Genomic DNA, 25,286 nt, shown 5'->3' with positions numbered 1-25,286 from the left:
TCTGTTCTTCCACCAGGAAGGTGCTTCCCATGTCCACAGTGTCCGTGCTGGATGACCACATCAGCCACTATCCCCAGCTGGAGGATCCCATGGGATTTCTGAATGCCTATCTGAACTTCATCAACTCCTTCTGAGCTGCTGCAGCTCAGCTCTCACTCTTTGCTTAGAGTCAGGCTTTGGGGGCAGGAAGAAACATTGATTTTTCTCTCCCAAATCCAACACTGCGCTCTCACCCTCATCCTGGGCTGCCAAATTGAGTTAAATCCTTGGACAGCTGGAAAAATGAGGGGAAAAGCAGGATGCTGGCAGCTCTTCCAGCCCTGCACTCCCCTTCTTGCCCAGCTTAACTCTCTATTTAGAGAGGCAGAGGTTTAAATGAACATGAAATCAGAATTTCTTACTTCCTTCATCACCCTGACTTGGGAAGAAACAACCACTTCATCAGCAGGGAGAGGCAGAAGTTCCCTCACAAAATCCCTCTGTCCCCCTTCCCTTCCCAGTTTTCCATATGGGATTTTTCCCAATTTGAATCCAGGAAAAGGCTGCCCTGAGGTTTGGTTATTACCTGACATAAAGCTCAGAGAATTGAATCTGCCTCAAGAGATGGAGTTTAATCTCCTTCTGTACATTGATTTTTCTGTGTGGAAGAAGAGACAGTCACAAAAATATTGCAAATTTGGAGGTTTGGGGTGGTTTTCAACTATTCATGTTGGGAATTTAATAGCATCCCTTTAGGAATAAGGGGTTTTTGCTTTATAAACAGCCATTATGGGATATTTTTTCTGTACTGGAGCAGACAGAATTAGAACAAAAATTTCTATTTTATTAACAGTAATTCATATGAATTCCACCACTTGAACCAGTGTTTATTTTCTGTTAATAAAAAGCAATTTTGACAAAAATCTGATTCCGTTGTTTCACATCTTCTTTTCTCTTCCCTGGTTGAGATGCCATAAGTTAGGTGGGAATTGTGTGACAACGAGGGAAGGGGCATGGGAATGGCTCAGTACCAGCCAGCCACTAATGAACATCATACAAAAGATTTCCCAAATTGAGGAATAAAAACGACATGCAGAAGGACAGTCAGGAAAAAGGGGCAATTCCAGGAACTGCACTGCTGGAGCTCTCAGCCCACGGAAGCCAGGATGACATCGACGGACGTCTCGTCCTTGCTCCTGACTGTCACCTGCATGGTCACACCGTCCCCGAGTGCCAGCCTGGACCTGACCAGCACGTCACAGCCACCTCTGTACACACCTGGGACAAAGCAACAGGGAGAGGTCACTTTGGAAAGGCTCAGGGATGCAGTCCTGACCCAGGGCAGCCAGGTTCTGCACGTGGGTCACAACCCCATGGAATGCTCCAGCCTGGAAAGCTGGGACAGGCCCTGGGGGTGCTGGTGACAGTGGCTGGACATCCCCAGCTGGGCAAGTGGCCAATGGCACCTGGGCTGTGCCCCTGAGGGACACCCTGGAATTCTGGGGACAGCCATGGACAGGAGAGACCTGGAAGGGCTGGAGAGTGTCCAAGGAAGGGACAAAGGAGCTGGGAAGGGTCTGGAGAGGCTGAGGGAGCTGGGAAGGGGCTGAGCCTGGAGCAAAGGAGGCTCAGGGGGGACCTTGTGGCTCTGCACAAGTCCCTGCCAGGAGGGGACATCCTAAACCTTCCCATCCTCCCCTTTCACGGGATCATGGAATGGTTTGGGTGAGAAGGGACTTGAAGGATCACCCAGTGCCACCCCGTGCCACAGACAGGGACATCTTCCACCATCCCAGGGTGCTCCAAGCCCCGTCCAACCTGGCCTTGGAATAAAGACGGGGTTTGAGTGATGGGAGCATTCCCCAGCCCCACTGAGGGGATGGAGGGTGTCCAGGGAAGGAGCTGGGAAGGGTCTGGAGAAGCTGAGGGAGCTGGGAAGGGGCTGAGCCTGGAGCAAAGGAGGCTCAGGGGGGACCTTGTGGCTCTGCACAAGTCCCTGGCAGGAGGGGACAGCCGGGGGGGTCGGGCTGTGCTCCAGGGAACAGGGACAGGAGGAGAGGGAACGGCCTCAGGCTGGGCCAGGGGAGGGTCTGGGGGGGATTTTAGGGAAAATTCCTTCATGGAAAGGGCTGTGCAGCACTGGCACAGCTGCCCAGGGCAGGGGTGGAGCCCCCATTCCTGGAGGGATTTCAAAGCCCTGTGCATGTGGCACTTGGGGACATGGGTCAGTGGTGGCCTTGGCAGTGCTGGGAATGGTTGAACTTGATGACCTCAGAGGGCTTTTCCAACCTAAACCATTCCATGATTCTAGAAGAAGTTGTGGGTGCTGCAGGGCAACTCAGGATGTGTCTTTAGCACCAGGAAGTTGAGAATAAGACCCTCCCAGAATTATCCTTCTGACATAAGCTCATGCATTTAAGGGATTCAATTCTGTCTGCTCTGCAAGTTCCCAAATCAGAGATTCTCCACCATTCCCACAGATGGAATCTCCCCATTCCAAGAGCTTGGCCTGAGCACATCCAAGGCAGAGGTCTCCAAGTTAGGACCAGCTGCATTCAACACACTGGGTCACTTCAGAGAAAAAAACTCTTTCTACAGAGAAAAAACTCCCAAAATAACAACAGGATCTCCTAAACCATTTCCCTTCGTTTAGAAAAATCCGTGGGGACATGGAAACATGAAATTCAGCAGCAGGAACACTTACCAGCCAAGTAGAGGGTGTGAGAATTTTTGTTTTCTGGCACTTTATCTGACCTCTCACAGGGCTGCATGCCCAAGAACTTGATGATGTTATTGACAGCTTCTGCATTCAGAGATTGAAGAAGAAAATCATTCCAGGTAATTATTTACTGCACTAAATAAAACCCCAGCGTGGCAGGTGGGTGATCAATAAATGAGGGATTATCTCACCATCCAGGGTTTTGATGGAACTGAGTGCAAAGGTTTCTTCTTTCTCAAAGTCATCGCCCACCTCTTCCCAGGCAGCTGCAAAGTTGGGCTTTAAAACCTTCTGGAGATGATCAGACACTGTCACCTCCAAGTCTTCCAACTGGGAGGAAAAAAAAAAAGGAAATTTTCAGGCCAGTTATGGAAATAATCCTCACCTTGGAAAGGGAAAAAGAGCCTACAGCATTTTGGCAAGACAATGCTGGTTTTAATTCCAGGAGAACCATACCATAATAGCTTCTAAAAAGATGGGAAATAGTATTTATGGTTATTTATGGGGAAATACTTTTTATTTAAGAGGGGAAATAGTATTTATGATGAATATATAAATAGTATTTATTTATTAATCTGTAAACCTTAAAAATATTTATACAAAACATCTGTGAGACTAAAGGAGAGCAGAAAATGAGGCCATCACTTGATGGGTCAAAGCCTCTACAGCCCCTCCTGGACTTCTTCCATGGAGAGACTTCCTCAGAATCCATGGAATTCCAGGATGGTTTGGGTTGGAAGGATCTTCAAGATGATCCAGTTCCAACCCCTGCCATGGCAGGGACACCTCCCACTGTCCCAGGCTGCTCCAGCCCCAGTGCCCAGCCTGGCCTTGGACATTCCAGGGATGCAGGGGCAGCCCCAGCTGCTCTGGCAATTCCAGCCCAGCCAGGAATTCCCAATTCCCAAGATCCCATCCATCCCTGCCCTCTGGCAGTGGGAGCCATTCCCTGTGTCCTGTCCCTGCAGGCCTTGTCCCCAGTCCCTCTGCAGCTCTCCTGGAGCCCCTTTAGGGCCTGGAATGTGCTGGAAGCTCTCCCTGGATCCTTCTCCTCTCCAGGTGAGCACCCCCAGCACAGCTCCAGAAGGAGCCTTTATTTCCTCCAATACTTCCTGAAATCTGACTCTATCCCTATCGTTGACCACACAATTAACAAAAATCCCAATGTTTGGGGTGGAAAGACTGCAGCACAATTCTGAAAACAGACAATGGAAGTTATTTCTTCCTTCCCTCCTCTCTGTCCCCACAAATTCCATTCCACAGGGCACTAAAACCTTGACAGATTTGGGGAAGGATCTAGAAATGACATTCTACAGTATTTTGCTGTTTCAGGCAGATTGATTGATTTCAGGATTGAGAGGAAACTTGACCCAATGGTCACATTTATCCCAAATTAGTGAGAATGGGGAATAGGGAACAAATCCTGGACTCACCACATATTCATCCTCATACCCATCCTCTTCTGGCACCCCCGTGTTGGGGTCGCAGTCCCGCACCGTGAACTTCATGGTGCAGCTGAAGGTACAAGTGACTGGGAAGAGACAGAAATCCTGGATAACTGGGGAAGATTCCTCTGCTGGAGCCCTCTCTTCCCAAAAAGAGGCTGCAATATCCATCAGTTTTCCCCCAGGAATACCGATGTGGCTGGGACAGAGCACTTTAATATCATTTTTCCCTTTGATTTTAAAATAAAGGCCAAAGGAGGAGCTCAGGAGAGGTCCAGGGGTAACAAATCACTGATTCCAAATGCTGCCATGAAATCCAGCAGCAGCCACCAGGAAAAATTCCACAAGGATTTCTGACAAATGGAATATCATCCAAACCAACAGTTTAGGAAATTCAGATTATTTCTACTCTTCTCTGGTATTAAAATAACTTAAAATTCCACTCCACTGATAAGTCATGTTAAATAACTGCAAACCCAGTGGTGTTTAAGTGAGAGTAAGAAAAGAATGGGAAGTTTCACATCCAAGAAAATTTCATTCATATATTTTTTAGTAGTTTCTGATTCTCTAAAGAGAGGAAAAAATTAATTAGTCCATTAAATAAAGCCTCAAATTAGGAATATTTTTATTCTGTCTGCATTTTCCTTTTACTGATTCTGTTCCTGAACACTACCAAACATCCATGGTTTTAAATGTGTTCCTTCCATTGATTCCAGGCCATAAATCCAAGTTTCCATTACCTGCATGCTCTGCAATCCTCTTTAACATCCCATTTTTAATCCTCCAACACCACTGATTACTTATAAAAGTTATTTTGCTAAAAAGCAGCACTTGTGACACTCTGTGGTGGTATCTATGGCAGTGATGTAACAGATTTTGTGTAACTGAGAGTTTGTGGAACTACTGAGAAGTTGTACACGTAAAAAAGTATTCTAAAAATTGTATTCTAATTCTTATTACTCTTTCTTTTAGTTACTGTTAATAAATTTTCCTTTATACCCTTCTGTTAATAAAATTTTCTTTATGCCCTTTTAAAGTTTTAAAGCTGCTTTACCTTCCTCCTATCTCACAAGAAGTAAATACATTAATAATCAAAACCCACCACACTCTTTAATACCTTAACCAAAAAAAATCTTAAAATTAACGAAATTTCAAATTAACAAACCAAAACCACTACACAAAATTAATATTTCCACCCAGTTCAAACTAAAACCACCACGCACACAGAAAAGAAAAATCCAAGGACCTCAGGATGAGCCAAACCCCACACCCCCAACTCCTGGCATTCCCCAAAACCTTCATTTGAGGGATTTGTGGGGCACAATTTCTCACCTGCAGTGGGGTCATCCTGGGGGATCCTGACCAGGGTGTAGCACATGCCAGGCTGGTTGTAGGCCAGGCTGGGAGCTGGGATGCAGCAGATCACATCATAACCATCTGATGGCTCCATCTGCACCGTCACTCTCTCCAGGAGCTGATCATTCAAGGTGTTTGTGCAGTCAAACTGCAGCAGCAAACACAGGGAAAAGGACTTGCCAACACATCCTCAACCAGAGTATTCCCCCCCTGTCCAAAATCAGCTGAAATCCTCCATGGCATGCAGCACATTTCCTGTGTTTTGATCAATTCTGCCAAATCCTGCTGGGCCCTGGGAAAAGGGGGTGGGTTCTCTCACCTGGAAAACGATGTGGGTTGGGAACACGTGTTTGATGCAGCGAACAAAATACTCTGTTTCTGCTTCTGTGAGCTGCACTGGCTCAGAGGATTTGAACAAAGGACCCAGGCCCTTAAATTCTGGGATGGCTGCCAGTTGTTCTGTGCAGGAAGGAAAAGAAGATCAGCAGGGACAGGCTCTGATCCTGCTATCATTCAACACTTCAGAGAATCCCAGAATGGTTTGAGTTGGAAGGGACATCAAGGATAATTCAGTTCCACTCCCTGGACACCTCCCACTGTCCCAGGCTGCTCCAGCCTCAGTGTCCAGCCTGGCCTTGGACATTCCAGGGATCCAGGAGCAGCCCCAGCTGCTCTGGCAATTCCAGCCCAGCCAGGAATTCCCAATTCCCAATCTCCCATCCATCCCTGCCCTCTGGCAGTGGGAGCCATTCCCTGTGTCCTGTCCCTGCAGGCCTTGTCCCCAGTCCCTCTGCAGCTCTCCTGTAGCTCTGGACAGCCACTGATCTCTCCTACCTTGAAATATATCCTGGCGTGAGGGAGCCACTTTCTCAGGTTTGCTGGTCACCAGGGCAATCTCTGTGGAGAAAAAAAGCAAAGACTTTATGCTCTGTCTCAACTAAACCATGCAGGAGGTTTAAATGCCAGTAAGTCTCCACTAAATATTCCTTATATTGTCTTCCTCACAGTATCTTCCTTATATTTATTATATTCTTTATATGTTTCTCACATTCTGCTGCTAACACCACTGCCAGTCTGGCTCCTCACACAATGAAATATCTTTTTTATTTATTTATTTATTTTTAGTGTGGAAATACTGGATTGAAAGTAGAAGAAAGCAAGTCTGAGTAATGAGGAATAAATCACACCTTAGACCTGAAAAAAAAAAAAAATGAAAGGAGGAGAGGGGAGAAAAAAAAAAAGAACCCCAAAGCTGGTTGTGCTAAATGAAGTTGCTCAAGAATTGTGCAAGGACATGGAAAAAAGCCAAAGAAGTGACTGAGAGCTCCTGGAATGGCCTTTTTCCAAAGGCTGGGAACCAATAAATGCTGATTATGCACAGATTTGTCCCTGCTAATGAGATCAGAACAACAAGGCTCTGAGCCTTGCCTCAGCCCGTTGCCATCCATGTGGGTGTTACCTGCTTTCTGTTCAAAGATGGGAGCTGTAGCCAGGGGAACAGTTTTCATGTCAAAGGGTTTCTCTGAGGGCTCCAGTGTGTACTGGTGCAGGGCCTTCTCCATCCCAGGAACAGAGACTGTCAGCCCTGCAGAGGAGAAAGGCAGAAAATTTCCATTTTAAGAGCCCAGGCACTGCTGATCCACAGGAAACACAAAACAGGCAAAGCAGAAAAAAAAAGCTGCTCTGAAGATGACACAAAATTGCCAAGCCTAAACAGTTCCCAAGAATTTTACATGGATTAATTAAATCCTCTGCTCACATGAATTTTCAATCACGGACAAAGTATTTTTATAACCAACCCTTAGCCTCGCTTTGGATTGGAAAAGATGGAGCAAAAATCAAGAAATGAAAGCCAGGTCATACTCCTGGCTCCATTTCCCAGATCATGCTTCCCAAATTCAGATTATTTAGGATTCCCAGAGCAGCTGGGGCTGCCCCTGGATCCCTGGGAGTGTCCAAGGCCAGGCTGGACAGGTTTAGATTGCTAAATCTTCCAATCTCAGCACAAGCTCTTGGCATGGAAGTGCTAAGGCCAGAAAAAACATGTGAATGAACAGCTCTGAGTGGTTTCCTTTCTCTCACAGACCATTAAAAATGTAGGCAGCATTCAGGGCCAGCTGTCTCTGCTGCAGGACATTCAAGTAGAACGTTGCCCTGTCCCTGACTTCATCGTCGCTGTCCATCATGCACCTGTTTGGGGACAAGGGGACAATGTCAGCCAGCTCTGGACATCAGAGAGCTGAGCTAAAAATGGCACTGAGAAAACTGCCTTTGATACTGCAGTGACAGTCAGAGCTCCCTCCAGAGATTTTCCAACTGTGCAAAAATGTGTTTGTACAACACAGGAGTTGGTTTAATTTCAATTAAGTCATTAATACCACATGTCTTAAGAAGAAACATGAACCTGTGACATGGGAACACCCATAGACTCTGGAAACACAAATATTATTTCTGAGGAACCCGGATAGGAATTTTCTTGCTTCAAGGGGTGTTAAAAATGCTCACATGTAGAAATGCTCCCTCTGTAGTGGGAGGGTGACTTTTTATATGGGCAGATATTGATAGGACAAGGGGGAGCAACTTCAAACTAGAAGAGATTTAGGTTGGATGTGAGCAAGAAATTCCTGTCTGTGAGGATGGGGAGGCCTTGGCAGCTGCAGCTACTCCTGGAGCCCTGGAAGATCCAAGGCCAGGCTGGATGGGGCTTGGAGCACCCTGGCACGGTGGAAGGAGCCCTGCCATGGCAGGGGTGGCACTGGATGAGTTTTAAGCTCTTCCAACCCAAAGCAGTCAATGACTCTGTGATTTATTACCCCCTGAGCAATGTCCTCAGACCAAATCACACATTTCCATGACTAATCCCATCCTTCACTTCCTTGTGATCCTTCCTTCCATCTCTCTTCTTCCTCCAGCAGTGCTCTGCTCCCTCCAGCCACGCAGGCAAGGTGGGAGAGGCATTTTCCCAATCCCCAGCTGGGATTGCCAACCTCAGTGCCAGTCCCAGCCTGCTGTGACCTTGTTTGCAGGCCAGAGTGTCACCAGAGGCTCAGCCAGCCCCACTCACCTCTGCAGCAGCACCAGGATGCTGGGAAGCAGATTCTCATTCTGTGCCCCAAACTTTGCCAAAGCACTGACAGCAGCTGCAGAGAGAACGGGGAGGTGTCAGAGGAGCCCAAGGTCTGCACAAACACATTCTCACAGTCCTGAATTTTCAATTTACACAGCACTTCCACACCATAAACCTTTCAATGACATGGAAAGACTCGACTGTTCCTGTATTCCCACATGGAAACAGTTCTGTGATCAAGATCAGCTTAACAGCTCTGAAAACCTGTTCTGAGGGAATTCTCAGTCAGATATTTGCTGAAGCTCTGTGGAACATTCCAGCTGTTGGCCCTTCTGCCATTTGCAGCAGCTCCCACTCCTGATAAATCTCTTTTCCACACCAGCATCCAGTGGTGACCAAGGCAAGAGCTCAAACTCCTCAGCAACCACTTGGAGCTGCCTCTCCAAAACCATCACATTTCAGCTTGGAGAAAATCCCCACCCAGAAAGAAGAGGAAGCTGATTCAGGAAGTACAAACTTATGACAGTGACATTCAACAGGGAAGTAGCAGTGTCCCCTCCTCATGTACTACCTTAAATTGCAGCAGGCGTGCAAAGGGCCTAGAACCAATATATTATTTGCTAGAAATATATTATAAATGTTTAATTAGAGAATTATAGAATTTATTATAGTAAATTACTATATCACCAACAAACAAATATATAAATATAAATAAATAAGTATATTATTTGTGTTCTGAAGCAGGAGGTCAAGATAATCTGAGGATAGAACAACCTCAGGATAAAATCACCTCCACAGCTCTGCACAGGGACTGGGGAAGAACCATCACTCCCCACACTCCAAACCCAGCTTCAGGGAATTCTAGCAGAGCTCAGCCTGATGCTGTTTTGGTTTTGCCTTTTTTTCCTTTAAATGTTTTTTTGGATTCTTTGCATATATATTTGTAGCTCTATAGTTTATTATATTAGTGGCTAAGTTTTTTTTCAGTAATTTTCCATGGCCTTTCTCTAAGTAAAAATACAAATTCTAGAATTCCAAGCTTGAAGAACACAAAATTCCAATGCTATCTTGTTTTTTCTTGGGAACCAAGAAAAAGAAGAACTCTCTGAAATACATTCTTATGAACAAAACACAAGGAGAAGACTCCAGAAAAAAAAAGACTTGACCTGGGAGAAAACTGCATCATCACTTGTCCTCTTAATTGGTGCTTTTTTTTAATCAATTCTACTCATTTCTTAAAACCTATACAAATGTACCACCCTGGGTGAGCAGCCTTTTGTAGACATCTTTCCATAACTGCCCCTGAAGGGCAAATAAAAACCTGTACTTGTATTACCTCCTGTCCTGGGGTGACTTTATGATGCTTGTATCCCCAATTATCTGTTCTGTTTATGCTGGATATTCAGTTTTACACCTTTAAGGTTGGTTTTGAGGACAAAGGGAGGGAAGAAGAAGCACCCAGTTTGTTTTCAGAACCTGCACTGCTCCACATTCCTGCTCCTGGACTGTGCTCTCTGCATGGACAGCAGGACAGAGCTCTCCTTTGCTTTTTAGTTAGTTTTTTTTAGCTGGCTGAGGCAGAGAATTTGCTCAGACTGTGGCTTTTCTTTTTCTTGGAACTGTTTAAACCTGCTCTGGACTGAACACCCAGAAGAACACCTGGAGCTCACACCTGTGGCCCACCAGGGCCCAGGACACATTTTCCAGTGCAGGAGGAACTGATAACAGACTGGGTGAGCCAAGCTACACCCCACAACAAGAACTTTCTGAATTTGTCATCTCTTCTGAACAGTGAGAGGTTTTACTGAATGTGGGAAATGAATTTGTAGGATTTTTTTTTTAAGATATCCACCTTTAAATCTTGGTGGATATCTTGGATCTTGGTGGCCAGCACGGTGTGGGACCCTTTTAAAAGTTTTAAACCTGCTTTACCTTTCTCCTAATCCTATCTCACAACAAGAAGTAAATACAGTAGTAATTAACCAACACCTAAACCTACCATTCTCTTTAGTACATTAAAACAAGAAATCTTAAAATTAAAATATCTGAAATGAACAAACCCAAACCAATACACAAAATTAATATTTCCACCCAATTTCAAACTAAAGCCACCACAACACCTTCACTAAAGGAGCTTTGCAAAATAGGTTTATATGCATTGATTGTTATAGTGACAATGTTAATTATAGTGCCTTGTGTGCTTCACTGTACACAGCAATCAATAAACAAAGCTATCAAAATTTTTTTCCATTCGAGAGAGAGGGGGAAATGTGGGAAATGGATTGGTAGAGAATTCCCAAAGCCTGACAGAAAGCTCACACAGTGTGCAGCTGTATGCAAACCTTGAGATGAGAAATGCTGGCTTAGAAATGCCCTGGAATGGGACAGACATTGCTGAGAGAGAAATGGAACTGGAAACAAGTTTCAAAGGGTGGCCTTGCAAATCAGACTGAATACTGGTGGCCAGCAGGGTGTGGGGCTGCTTGAATCTCCTTCCTAGAGAAAGCCCTTTGAAGATTCTAAACCCTTTGGAGTTTCTCCCAGATTTGCCCTAAACCAGGACACCTTACTAGAAATTATATGGAATTTCATTTCCAGGTTGAGAAAAAGGCAAGGAGCCAGAACTGCAGGCCTGGAGCTGCACTCACCAGCCCTCACAGCCTCATTCATCAGCACCACTGTGGGGCCCTCCTCTTGCACCTCAAGGTGCAAGATCTTGGTGGCCAACACGGTGTGCAGCCCCTTGAATCTGCTTTTTAGAGAAACCCCTTTGGAGACACTCCCAAATTTGCCCTAAACCAGGACACCTAACAAAAATTATATGGAATTTCATTTCCAGGTTGAGAAAAAAGCAAGGAGCCAGAACTGCAGGCCTGGAGCTGCACTCACCAGCCCTCACAGCCTCGTTCTCCAGCACCACCCTGTTGAAGATGAAGCGGATGTACTTGGAGGGGGACGGGGTCCTGGGGCCCTCCTTGCCCAGCAGGTGCAGGATCTTGGTGGCCAGCACGGTGTGCTCGCAGTCCTCGATGAACTCGCACAGGTGAGCCAAGCCTGACTCTTTGCTCTCAGGGTTCTCCTCGATGATGCTGATGATACAATCCACAATGGCTCTCTTGTACTCAAAGCCACCCTGGCAAAGGGGAATCAGGGACAGTGAGGCTTGGATTGGAGAGATGCTCAGCTCCTTCACGCTTCAGTGACTGCTTCCCATGGAGAAAACAATCATTTGTACAAACTGGGGGGGGGGAAAGTGGACTGGATGACCTCACAGGGAATTCTCAGCCCCAGGAGCATCAGGATTTTAGCTTTCATGTTTTTCAAATCCTGTACTGCTTTAGGGGTATAACTCTGAACTCCATATAGGGTGTTAGTTACTATCTTCACATTTTGGTTGGACAAAACAATCCTTCAAGGCCTGAAATTCAAAGACACCCTACAGCCTCAGGCCCCAAAAAGCATAAACAGAAGTGCCTTTGGTGGGGAGCAAAGTGGGGGTAAATTACTTCATTACCTGAAGCTGTAATTGGACAATTAACCCCTGATATGTAAATGGACTAAACTTGCATTATCTGAAAAACTTGTGACCGTTGGCCATCCTGGGTGTAGCCCCTTGGAGGCTTCTGACTGCCCAAGGTGTGATGCTCTAAGTTTTATATTTTATATTTTCCAGATTCTGTACTGCATTAGTGTGTAACTCAGAACTTCATATAAAGTGTCAGCAAGTTCTCCTCACAGCTCAGTCAGACAAAACAATCCTTTTCCAGCCTCTGGGTTTTGGGCAGATTTGGGCCCAAAAAGTGCAAACAGCAGGGAATTGAGGAGAGCAGTGTTGGAGGATGGGACTGCATCACCTGGAGCTGGAATTGGACAATGAACCCCAACATGGAAATGGACCAAACTTATAAAAGTGTGAACACTCGTGACTCAGAGTCCACCTTGGGTCCATCCACAGCCAGGCTCTTGTACTGCCCAAGGTGTATCCTGTGAAGATCTTTAATAAATCCCTACTTTATTCATTTAATACTGACCAGCCTCTCTTCCAGGCAGCCTCTCCAGGCTCCAGGTGTACCTACTGAAGGCCTTTAATAAATACCCACTTTACTGTCTTAATCTTGTCCAGCCTCTGCTCTAGAGAGCCACTCCAAGGCATCACTATTTCCCAAGCATTTCACACAGGTCTGACCCATCAGGAGCTGCAATCACTCAGCCCCATCTCCCTGTGCACCCACTGACAGAAGAGACCCTTCCCATCACCAAGCAGGTCCAAATCTGCCAAAATCCCTCCCCAGAGCAAGTGCCACACGTACATCATCCCTGAGCATGTTGGAGAGGAAGGTCATCATCACACTGTGCTTCCGAGGGTACTTCTGGCACAGGGCACTGATGGCCTGCACGACCACAACCTGCAGGAAACACAGAAGGATGTGGGTCATGTGTTCATTGCCCTAGGAAAAACACAGGCTTTTACCTCAAGTTGTCTCCCTGATTGATTAAACCCATGTACAAGGATAAAAATCAGGTGGTGGATTCTCAGGGTTAGCGTGGAGCAACTTTGTGCCAGGGTGAGCAAGGCCTGGCTCTGCTAAAAAGATTGGAATTTAGGATGGAATTAGACCTTAACTCAAAGGTTTCCCCTCCTTTCTTCCTTCTGCCCAGGCATGATCATGATCCAATTTTAACTTGCCGTGTTCTGTCATTAAAACTCTTTGCAATTTCAAACTTATCTGATACTTATTTTTCTCATAAAAACAAGGACCTAAGACCACTTGAAGCAGACTGATTTTGCAAAGCTGTGCTCCTCATGATGTAACAGGTACAACTGAACCATTCTGAACCAATTTCTTACCAGTTCAGTCACTATAAAACTTACAAATTAGGTAGAAATTCTTAATTAACACAGTTTCCAAACTATGCACCAATTTCTTACCAGCTTAGTCACTACAGATCTTACAAATTAGGTAGAAATTAATAATTAACACAGTTTCCTAACTATGCATCAAGACTGATGTGATATAAACTCAACTTAAAATCCTTCTTCCTCTCTAAAACAGCCAGAAAGAAGTACAAGATTTGCAGGATATTGCACAGGAGCCAGGAATCCACCAAATGATATTTTTCCTTTCTTGGAGTGGTGGGAGGAAGGCACACAGGATATTTAAGCTGGAAAGCAAATCCTAAACTTTGCCCTGCCAGACTAAACCACCGAAGCGTTGACAAACAGGAAAAGCTTCATAAAAAAAGAACCAAACAAGAATAGGAGAAAAACCTGCAGCTGGAAAGAGCAGAGGCCTCCAATGCCACACCTTAAACTCATCTGAGATTTCTGACACGAAGGAGGAGATCTGTTTCATGAGCCTGTCCACGCTGCTCTCGCTGCCAGTCTTCAGCAGCGTGGTGATGGCCAGCGTGGCGATGCTCCTGTTGGAGTCTGTGATGAGGTTTTCCAGGTCCAGGTTGCAGGCAGTGACTGCAGATGGATGTTTCATGGCCACCTGCAAGGAATGCAATTCCAAAATTACGTGGGAAGTGTAGCACCCTGTAGTTGAAAGCATTGGATGCAAGCAGAGCTCAGGGGGTTTGGTTGCAGTGTTTTAAATGGATTTGAAGTTACAGCTCGTGGGTTTGAATCTCAAATCTTTGCTGTTGTCTTGTGCAGCTCTGAAATCAGAATATTTCCTTCAAGTGGATTTTGTAATATTAAATATCCAGGATTCCAGCTGAAATCTCACAGATTATCAAACTACAGCTTGTTATATCCCCATGGTCCCAAAATGAGCAAACACAGCCCGAATGCAGGAAAGATTTCTGTCCCACCAGGAGATCTAGCATGGGAAAGCCAATTCTCCAGCATGGAATAATTCCAAATAAAGTCATCCCAAGGGCAGCTGCTCTGCTTGAGGTAACACACACATTATTTTGGAGGTTTTGAAGCACTCACTTTATTGAGGGTCCGCACGGCTGCGTAGCGCAGGACAGGCTTCGGAGAGCTGCAGAAAAGCTGCAACACTGGAAATAAAAAAAAAAAAACCAACCAAAAAACAAAGCTATGGCCTCTTCAAAGAAAGGGAATAGAGCAGAAAATCTAATATATCTCCATTCAACTACACATTGCTAAATATTCATGCAGCACTATGCATAATTTATCACACAGGTTAGAAAGAAACTCCTGGTTTTTATCCCACTGCCAATAACAGGGGAGTGGATCGGTTGTCTCTAAATTCCAGTTCTATATTCCAGCTGGAGGAGAGTTTTCCCAGAGAGACTTTGTGGTTGTTCCATCCCTGGAAATATCCAAGGCCAGGTAGGAGAAGGCTTGGAGCACACTGGGATAGTGGAAGGTGTCCCTGCCATGGCACTGGGTGATCTTTAAGGTCCCTTCCAACCCAAAACAATCGATGGTTCCCTCCCACCCCAAATTCCTGCAGCTGGATAAAGACAAGCATCACCTCCGTGCCACCTCTAATGCCATTCACCTAAACCTCAGGATGAAAAAGGGAAAAGGGATCCCATCCAAAAGCCCTTTAACTTGGAATTAAAGGACTTTTAACCCCAAGTTACCAGAAAATCAGGGTTTGGGTATTATAATTCTGCTGGATTTTCTCTGAATTTCTTTATTCCAGCTGTTTCAGGGGTACAAAGGGCTGTGACCAACCTGAGACAGCAGGTGCCAGCTCCCTGGCAGTGCAGTTTGGCAGGTGGATGATGGCAGAGGCAGCCTCATAAATCACCATCTCGTGCTTGTTCCTCAGGCAGCTCTCGATGAAGTCAAACAGGGGACTTTCATGGCTGCAAACACAACAACCCCAGGGTTTTAAGATGGAAAATCCCTTTAAGATCGAATCCAAGACTTTCATGGCCACAAACACAACAATCCCAGGATCTTTTAGGCTAGAAAAACCCTTTGAATCCAAGATATTTGTGGCTACAAACACAAAAATCCCAGGATTTTAGGATGGGAAAGTCCCTTTAAGATCAAGTCCAAGACTTTCATGGCTGCAAACAACAATCCCAGGATCTTTCAGACTGGAAAAATCCCTTTAAGATTGAATCCAAGCCTTTATGGCTACAAACACAACAATCCCAAGATCTTTCAGGCTGGAAAAATCCCTTTAAGACTGAGTCCAAGCCTTTATGGCTACAACAATCCCAAGACCTTTTAGACTGGAAAAACCCTTTAAGCTCGAGCCCAAGACTTTCATAACTACAAAGGAAGAATCCCAGGATTTTAGGATGGGAAAGTCCCTTTAAGATCAAGTCCAAGACTTTCCTGGCTACAAACACAACAATCCCAAGATCTTTTAGGTTGGAAAAACCCATTTAAGATTGAATCCAAGCCTTTATAGCTACAAACACAACAATCCCAGGATTTTAGGCTGGAAAAATCCCTTAAGATCAAGCCTAAGGCTTTCAAGGCCACAAACACAACAATCCCAAGATCTTTTAGGTTGGAAAAACCCATTTAAGATGGAGTCCAAGCCCTTTTGGCTACAAACACAACAATCCTAGGATTTTAGGCTGGAAAAATCCCTTAAGATCAAGTCCAAGTCTTTCATGGCTACAAACACAACAATCCCAGGATCTTTTAGGTTGGAAAAACCCATTTAAGATTGAGTCCAAGACTTTAATGGCTACAAATGCAACAATCCCAGGATCTTTTAGGCTGGAAAACTCCCTTTAAGATTAAGTCCCTGCATTATCCCAGCACTACAGTTCAGTCTCTGTGGAGATTTCCACAAACACTAAAAAAACACGGCTGTTTCCAAACCTTAATTAATTAATTTTAATGATTTAAATCCTGCCTCTCACTTACCCCTCTTCAGATTCCTTGAGGAGTTTGCTGGCAATCCTGATCAGCATGCAGTAGGCAAAGGGGGATTTCAGGCCAGATTTGGTGAATTTATTCAGCATCTTGGAGACAGCCAGGCGGTCGTTTTTCCTAAGGTGATAGAGCAGCCCCAAAGCATGATACTATGGGATGGGAAACAGAGGGGCAGGCACTGAGTACAGCTGGAAAATCCACATTAAAGCATCAAAATAGGGGGTAATTATTGCTCTTTCCTGGCAGAAATACCTTCCAACCTCAGCTGAGCTGAGTTTCCTGACAAGTTGCAAAGATCTGCAACATTTCCTTACCCTTTCTGTTCACTCACAACTATTCCTGAAGATCCAAAGAGTCAAAGTTCATTTATTTCCTTTTTCCCCCCCCATTAAATCTCATAACTTCAAAGGTTTCAGCTTTGCACAGTAACTCCTGCATTTCTAATGAACTCCACATCCAGGATATCCCAAGGCCTTGAAATGACAGCTGACCTCACAAAAATCCTTGAGGCCTTTTTGATGGAAGCACAAAGGGACATTTCTAGTTCTTTGTCAAGTTATTTTGTTTTTTTTTTTCCCCCATAAAACTGATTTACTGCAAGGCTTAATGAAGTTGCTAAGTGGGCAAGAACAAAGCTGATTTTACAGAATTTTTCTGATCATGAGCCTGCAACAGACAGAATAATTCCATATTCTGAACACACAGAATAATTCCATTTCCACAGGTGTCTGGAATATCTGTGCAAAAAATTTACTCTTGTGGAGATCTTGCTGATATTTGGGTTCATCTTTTGCAGCTGTCAAATCTTCTGAAGGCCAAGAGATGCTCATTGGGAGGCAGTGAGATAATTTCCCAAGCTTTTTCAGCACTCAGATTCAAATATCTTCTGCAAGAACCACTGTGGAACAGGCAGCAGCATTCCAGCTACCATAAATTTAGCAGGAAAAAGGGAAGAATACTCCAGAGGCAGCCCTTAATTAACAATCTTGTGCTGGCATCATGGAAAAGTTCATTAATTTTTCAAACTGTCAAGCTGTTTCCCAAAAATCACAATTTTTGCTTTTAAAAGACTAAAGAAAAAGAAGATTTTTTTTTTCTGAAGTTTTCTTAAGAGCTCCCAGAATGCCACTAAGCACCCCCCCAGCATTTTTAGGGACAGCCACCCTCAAACACACCTGTACCATGATGTTGTCACCAGAGGCTGCTTCCTGAGCTTCATTGATCCACCTTTTGACCACGTCATAGCTGATCTTCATCATGTGCTGCAAAAAAATTGACATTGCAGACAAACTCACAGCAGTTCCACAGCCTTTATCCTAAACTCCTGTAAACTGTGGATTTCCCTCCATCTCAGTCTCAAATTACCATGCTCACTTCTGTTAAGAAAAATATTCACTCATGAGATCTTTCCCAGCCTTTTTGCCTCAAAAAGGGAGAGGAAATCAGAGTGGATTCCTTCATCTTGCCCTCCTGGTGTCTATTAGCAGAAATAATCCTGAATTGCAGTTTCAGCAGGTGATTTCAAGGCTCCATCCCAGATAAATCCATGTTTTACACTGACTGCAGAAATCTGAGCATTTTGCACTAGGCTGCACTAGAAATTATTATGATTGATGCACTCAAATGTTAAGAAAGGAATTGGAAGAGATAAAGGAAACTCTGTTTATTCCTTATTTTCCAGTGCAATGAAGAAACATCTCAGAGAAAAAACCAAACCAAACACAGCAGACTCAGCTTCCCAGCCTGACAAAACACCAGATTTACAAAAATCTTCTGCTTTACTTACCAAGGAAGACACCAGTGCAGAGCTGGACACGCCGGGGACTTTGTCCACAATGGCCTGTTTCATGTACCTCTCAATGGCTTGGAGCATTGTACCCTGGCAAGGGGAAAACAGGGAAAAGGGAAGTGTGGATGCTTTGGAGGAAGAGGATAAAAGCAGCAGAAGGCAAAAATCCACATTCAAAGGACTCTCAGCAAAAATCTTGAGTTAATTCTGCAAGGTAGACTTGGGTTTGAGCTGCACGGTCCTGAAGGGTCAGCGACAAAATCAACAGCAGAGCAATCCCAGATCAGAAACTGGAGCTTCCAAACATTCCAGCCCCACATTCCCAGTGCTCCAGCCCCACATTTCTCCTGGAAATGGCACAGGACATTGAGTGCAGCAATCCCAGATAGAAATGGGAGCTCCCAAACATTCTAGATGCACATTCCCAGTGCTCCTGGCAACTGCAGAGGGCATCAAGCAAAGCAACCCTGGATAGAAACTGGAGCTTCCAAATCTTCCAGCTGCACATTCCAGTGCTCCAGCCCCACATTTCTCCTGGAAATGGCACAGGGCATTGAGTGGAGCAATCCCAGATAAAAACTGGAGCTTCCAAACATTCCAGCTGCACATTCCCAGTGCTCCAGTGTCACATTTCTCCTGGAAATTGCACTGGGCATCAAGACGACCAATCTCAGATAGAAACTGGAGGTCCCAAATCTTCCAACTGCACATTCCAGTGCTCCAGCACCACATTTTTCTTGGAAATTGCACAGGGCATTGAGCAGAGCAATTTCAGATCAGAAAGGAGCTTCCAAACATTCCAGCTGCACATTCCCAGTGCGAGACAGAGTAAAAATTTAACAGGGTAGAAATCCGTTTGGATTTAGGTGAAATGTGCTGCTTTGAGTTTGCTAACACAAGTAAAATATGCTGTTTAGTCTGGTAACTGCAGCACTAGCAAAACTGCCCCAGCTGAGGAGAAAGAATGCAAATTTCCAAGCTAAAGAGATAAAAGAAAGACTCTTCAGACCTTGAAACAGACAGCGCAGAGTGACCCAGGAGTTCTCTCTGTGCTTTCTGACAAAAACTGAGTACAAGTGTAACTGGCTGTAAGGTGAAATCAGAGGAATGAATATGCATGAAGCTATTGTGAAATTCTATGAATATGTAAATTAGCTAGAGTAATGAGAAAGGATTGGGAGTTTTCAGGGGCATGCATGTCCTTTGAAGGGGAAAGATCCCTTGCATGTGTCCAGTGCTGTAATAAAAAACATACTGTGCCCTACAAATCTATTGGAATTATGGGGTCTTGATTTTTCACCACAATTCAAGTGTCACAGAGCTGCTGGAAATTGCACTGGGCACTGAGCAGCCCTCCATAAGGCAGCAGCTCCACCCCTGCTGTAAAATGCACCCTGCAAGAGGGCAGTTTTGGGATTTTAAAGCCACTCATCAGCTCTCCCCCGGTGTGTACTCACATCAGTGATCCTGCACAGAGCTCGGATGGCCGGGCCTCGATAGACATCCTCCTTTCCTGTCATGTCTTTGGTCAAGCTGAAACCACCAAAACATCCTGTTAACACTTCCTGAATATCCCCATCTCTCAGTGCTTCTGTGACATTCACCTCATTTAGCTGCTCTAGTTCTGCTTAGGAGCAACCTCTTCATAATCAGCTTAATTTGAGATTTATCAGCATCAAAACCTGGGGAGATACTGAGCTATAAAATGCACAGTCCATGGAATTGCTTTGCCATGGGCCTGGTTTGTTTAGCTCATTCTCTTTCTTGGTGCTGCTGCTTGTTCCACATTGAATTTTGATTCAGAAATAGTGAGCAAATTTCTGTTTGATTTATTTTATATATGTCTATAGTTGTTCAGCAATCCAACAACAGATCCAATTTTTGCTCTTGCAACAGCTGCAGTGTCTACTTTTGCAGTCAAAAAAATTTAAGAGTTCAGCTGGGAGAATGAACTGGGTTTTGCTCTGTTTTACTTTAATTGCTCTGACAGCAAAGTCGCAGCCTAAGCTCTGACAAAACAAGAATTAAAAAAAAAAAAAAAAACCACACCACCCTAAACGGCAAGAAAACAAAGTAACAACATGTTGATAAACTGAATTTTCCCACAGAGTGGGAACAAAATAACATTTCAGAGGGTGGCACAGACTGTGTATCACAGAACTGCTGTATCCTTATAAAAGCTCAACACTGTAGCAGCTCATCCAAAGCCAGGGAGCTGCAGCCCCATTTCCAGAGGCTGAGCCCGAGGGTGTCCCACCTGCTGGTGACAATGATGACATCCTCAGAGATATTGGCCATCTCTTTGATTGTGAGGTAACACATTCTTCTGAGGGTTTGCTGTGGAAATGTGAAGAAAAAGATTAAACACGATGGTAATTAGAAGTTTTTAAAGGGTAAATGAACATAAAAATTAAATATTTCGCTTCGAAAGAAAATTAAGCTTTTAAACAAAACACATTGTTTTCAATTCAAAGTTAAAAGTGTAGAACTACATTTGATCCCTGGATAAGGGCCAAACTCCCTGATATCAAACAAATCAGAAGAGCAGGACATCAATATTTAGTAAAATGATAAGAACTAATATAAAAATCCATGATAATTATCAAAGAAGTGATGCAGCACATCTGTACTCAGAAGCCTCACAATCATCAGTTAAAAGCTTTGAAAATAACTTTGTTATTGTAAAAAAAAAAAAAAGGAAACACATGTGGAGTGTTGACATTAAGTCTGTGAAAAAAATTAACTTTATATTTTAAGAAATCCTCTACTTTTTAAATGTGGATATGAGAAACACTTCAAACACTCTGTATTTCCAACAGTTTTATGACATCTTTGGACAGCTACACTTTCCTTGAACAAACCTCTAACAAGCAAACCATTTTTAATTGAAATTAATGAGGCCCATTGCATGAAGCACACTGCTCTGAGTTCTCACACTCTGCAGAAGAGATCACAGAAGGGCTTTACACTCTGCTGAGCCCAAAGCTGAATTCCCAAATTCAATTCCCAAACCATTCTATGATTTGTAGGGTGCTCTGATCCCTTGCCTCAATGAGATCAAGGCTGATCCATCTTCTAAGGAACAGCAGCCTTTGATCTGCAGGCAATTTTAGAATTCTATTTTCAATTAAGCAGATGGTGATTTGCAAGGGGAAGCAACAACCATCAAGTGCCCCTTGTTTATAAATCCAGGCTTTGTCATTATCCCCACTTTTACAGCAGTAATTAACTCAGAACCCACCTCCACCCCCAACCCACAGAACAACCACATGTTATTTATTATCCAGTCCTCTATTTCCAAACCAGGAACTGCCTCCAGAGCTCCTCCTGTGCAGTGCTTGCCTCCCACATCCCAAATTCCAAGGGTTTGGCAGCTCCTGCAAGCCCAGACAGAAGCAGGGAGAGGCAAAACACCAGCTCCTTACATCATTAGACTGAAACAACCTGGTCATGGCAAAAAAAGCTTCCGTGGCTTCCGTGGTTCCGAAGTGTTCACCCTGGAATTAGCAGAGAGGAAAAGCAGGAATTATCCAGCTCCTTTTTCTAATGCCCTCCCACACGCCAGGAATCTCTCCTTGGAGACTTTCTCCTGTAAAATACCATCCTTTCCTTCCCAGGGAATCCACAATTCTCTCCACTCTAAATGCCCCCCACAGGGATGGAAGTTTCCCAAGGAGTTTTCCTTGTGGAAAACTTTTTTCCCACTAAAAATATGATCTATTTCCCACTAAAATATTATTAAAATTCATTCTGGATGGAGAGAAATCCTAACAGTTACCTGGTTCAGCAGGTACAGGATCTTGGTAAGGATGTGGAGGCATCTTCGTGGGTTTATTGGGGTCTCATTGAAGAGCCGTGCCTGGAAATGAAACAGAAATTCTGCTTGAATAGATCCCAATAATAATAATTATTATTATTATTTCTCTTTCAACATCAAAATTAAATGAATCTGTTTCCAGCTGAGCAGCTTGTAATTTTTATTTGTATTAAATATGAGTCTCAAAGAATGTGTTCAGAATTAAATGAATCTGTTTCCAGCTGAGCAGCTTGTAATTTTTATTTGTATTAAATATGAGTCTCAAAGAATGTGTTCAGAATTAAATGAATCTGTTTCCAGCTGAGCAGCTTGTAATTTTTATTTGTATTAAATACGTGTCTCAGCGAATGTGTTCTTGCATCTTTCGTTTGCAGCAATCTGAACAAAGCACAAACAACTCAATTTGCCATCTGGAACTGGCAAAAATGCCTCAAAATAAAACATTTTTTTCTTCAGGAAGAGCCCCCTGAGATGCCACATGTCCATATGGAAGGCAGAAGCCACGTGTCACCTAATTACCCTAAGAAAACCCTTCATTAACTGTAGATAAAATTAATTTATTGACACTCTCTGTGCTTTTCAATTAAATTCTATGAATTTAGCCATCCACATTTCCCCACAGTCATCCTGCAGTGCTTCCTGAAGGAAAAAATCATTCATTAAACAGCATTATCCTGTGATTATTCCTACCTCCTGAAGCACAGCACTCTTCTCCAGATGCTGGAAAGGATTGGAGCCACTACCTGAGGAAAAAGAGACCTCTCAGCTGAGGAAATTAATTCCTCACACACCCCAGCAGGTCTGAACAGGCAGGAACAGCCCCAAAATTTTACCAAACCACCTCAAACCAGTGACATTCCTCTTTGAATAACTGATGTTGGCCATCAACAGCTTTGAATTCACTTTCTTAAGTGGTATATTCAGAGTTATAGAAAGAATAAAGGTAAAAAATAACAAAAAGGAGAGGAAGAAGAAAATTTAAAAATACCTTTAATACTTTTTAATTAATACCTTTTATATACTTAATATTTTTTAATACCTTTTAACACCTAAATGGCCTTTACATAAAACTATTTCCTTTTTCTACTTTCCCAATCCACCTGTTTTGATTCCTTCAGGCACCAAAAGCACTGAAGGCAGCAACACCAGAGCTGCAGATCAGGATGTGAAACAGAACTTTTCAGCCACATAAATCCCCACCACAGCCTCACTTCTGCTCCTGATCCTCTCCTCCCAGGCAGGAATTCCTCATTTCCAGTTCATTTGTTCCCCAGTTCTCCCATCCCAAGCAGGAGGGAATTGAAAAGGGAACAAACTCAAGCCCAGCTGGGCACATTTGGAGCTCAGAGCAGCATCAGTTGTTGTAGGGAAACTGGATTTAACTTCCAGGCCTTTGGAAGGGGCTGCCCAGGGACACCTCCCACTGTCCCAGGATGCTGGAGTCATGAGAATTTTAAACTTTTAATTAGAAGTGTGTAACATCACTACGTAAAAAACTTAGCATTGAAAGTTTTAAAATACAATAATATATATAAAACTAAAATAAAAATTTTAGAACAGCAGCTAATCCTTCTTCTTTACCTTCTCCTTCACAAGTTTAAATAATGTTTTGTAATTAAACAAAAAAAGTCCACGTTACAAACTCCAAATAATTAGTTACTAAATTAAAAGTAAAAATAATTTAAACGTGATTTCTTAATTAAATAATTTAACCTTAAAAAACCTTACCTAAAAAAATAATTAACCATTTTATAACTTATTAATAAAATACTATAAAACTCACAACTTGTCATATAAATAAAAAAGAATAAACATCTAAACCTAAACACAAAATACCATCCCTAACACTTCAATCCCAACCTTAACAAAAATAGGAAAAAAACCCAAAAACCAACACCAAACCAAGCTCTGTCCAGCCTAAATGAGAGCAAAATGACTAAAAAGAGAAGTTTCTTTTCTTTACATACATCAGCTCATTGTTCAGGGTTATGGTTATTATATAGGGTTTATTATATAAATACACAGGGCATGTGTGTTATTACGTTATATAGGGTTTAGTATATGTATAGAAATACACGTAATCAACTCTTTTTTTTGAGGGATGAAACATCTGCACTGAGCAGAGCCAGGGATAAAATCCTCTCTAAAAATCAGCTGTGCAAAAAAGGGAGAGCAAACAGACCCCAGCTCCTTCAGATTTGTCACCAGAGGGGTTCTCACAGCTGAAACACAAATACCCCACGTGAGCTGTGAGAGACGAGAGATGACAGAACCACGAGATGGGCTCGAAGGAGATTTAAGGATCATTCACTTCTACCTCCTGTCATCAGCAGGGACACCTTCCACTAGCCCAGCCCGCCCTTGGACACATTCAGGGATCCAGGGGCAGCCGCGGCTTCTCTGGGAGTTCTATTCCACCTCAGCATCCCCCTCACCTCAGCGGCCCCCTCACCTCAGCACCTCCCCTCATCTCCACCCCGCTGTCACTTCAGCATCCCACTCACCTCAGCGTCCCCCTCACCTCAGCGTCTCCCCTCACCTCAGCATCCCCCTCACTTCAGCATCTCCCCTTCACCTCAGCATCTCCCCTCATCTCCACCCCGCTGTCACCTCAGCGTCCCCCTCACCTCAGCGTCCCCCTCACCTCAGCGTCTCCCCTCACCTCAGCGTCTCCCCTCATCTCCACCCCGCTGTCACCTCAGCATCCCCCTCACCTCAGCATCCCCCTCACCTCAGCATCTCCCCTCACCTCAGCATCTCCCCTCACCTCAGCGTCTCCCTCACCTCAGCGTCTCCATCACCTCAGCATCTCCCCTCACCTCAGCGTCTCCATCACCTCAGCATCTCCCCTCACCTCAGCGTCTCCCCTCACCTCAGCGTCTCCCCTCACCTCAGCGTCTCCATCACCTCAGCATCCCCCTCACCTCAGCGTCTCCCTCATCTCCACCCCGCTGTCACCTCAGCATCCCCCTCACCTCAGCGTCTCCCCTCATCTCCACCCCGCTGTCACCTCAGCATCTCCCTCACCTCAGCATCTCCCTCACCTCAGCGTGCCCCTCACCTCAGCGTGCCCCTCACCTCAGCGTCTCCATCACCTCAGCACCTCCCTCATCTCAGCGTCCCCCTCATCTCCACCCCGCTGTCACCCCAGCACGCCTCAGCCCCCTCCTCGCCCCAGCCCCGCTCCTCTCGCCCCCAGCACCCCCCCGTACCGGACTCCTCGTCCTTTTTATCGAACTTCTTGATCATGGCGGCCCCGCTCCCGCTCCCTCCGAGCGCCGCCGCCTCAGCT

The 25,286-nt window shown here is 44.4% G+C and overlaps 2 protein-coding genes across 2 annotated transcripts in view; one reads left to right on the top strand and one right to left on the bottom strand.

The window, feature by feature from the left end:
• Positions 1–907, top strand: part of MEST (mesoderm specific transcript) — an 8,374-nt gene extending 7,467 nt beyond the window's left edge. The window contains exon 12 of the mRNA XM_053978995.1: positions 17–907. Coding sequence (XP_053834970.1) covers positions 17–134 — 118 coding nt within the window. The 3' untranslated portion in view covers positions 135–907. The remainder of the gene's footprint in view (positions 1–16) is intronic.
• On the bottom strand, positions 803–25,286 carry COPG2 (COPI coat complex subunit gamma 2). The gene is made up of 24 exons (XM_053978952.1): positions 25,207–25,286; positions 22,685–22,737; positions 21,956–22,036; positions 21,603–21,674; positions 20,435–20,514; positions 19,635–19,710; positions 18,175–18,267; positions 17,564–17,650; positions 16,380–16,537; positions 15,222–15,355; positions 14,508–14,575; positions 13,873–14,061; positions 12,877–12,972; positions 11,456–11,699; positions 8,564–8,639; positions 7,586–7,689; positions 6,959–7,084; positions 6,334–6,396; positions 5,819–5,958; positions 5,476–5,647; positions 4,132–4,229; positions 2,890–3,028; positions 2,684–2,782; positions 803–1,257 (listed from the first exon to the last, which is right to left on the bottom strand). The coding sequence occupies exons 1-24, from the start codon at positions 25,241–25,243 to the stop codon at positions 1,127–1,129; spliced, it is 2,616 nt and encodes an 871-aa protein (XP_053834927.1). The 5' UTR covers positions 25,244–25,286; the 3' UTR covers positions 803–1,126.

Source organism: Vidua macroura, chromosome 5 (assembly GCF_024509145.1).
Source record: "Vidua macroura isolate BioBank_ID:100142 chromosome 5, ASM2450914v1, whole genome shotgun sequence".
NCBI lineage: Eukaryota > Metazoa > Chordata > Aves > Passeriformes > Viduidae > Vidua > Vidua macroura.
Note: the sequence above shows the minus strand (reverse complement) of the source record. Positions and strands in the feature narration are given on the sequence as shown.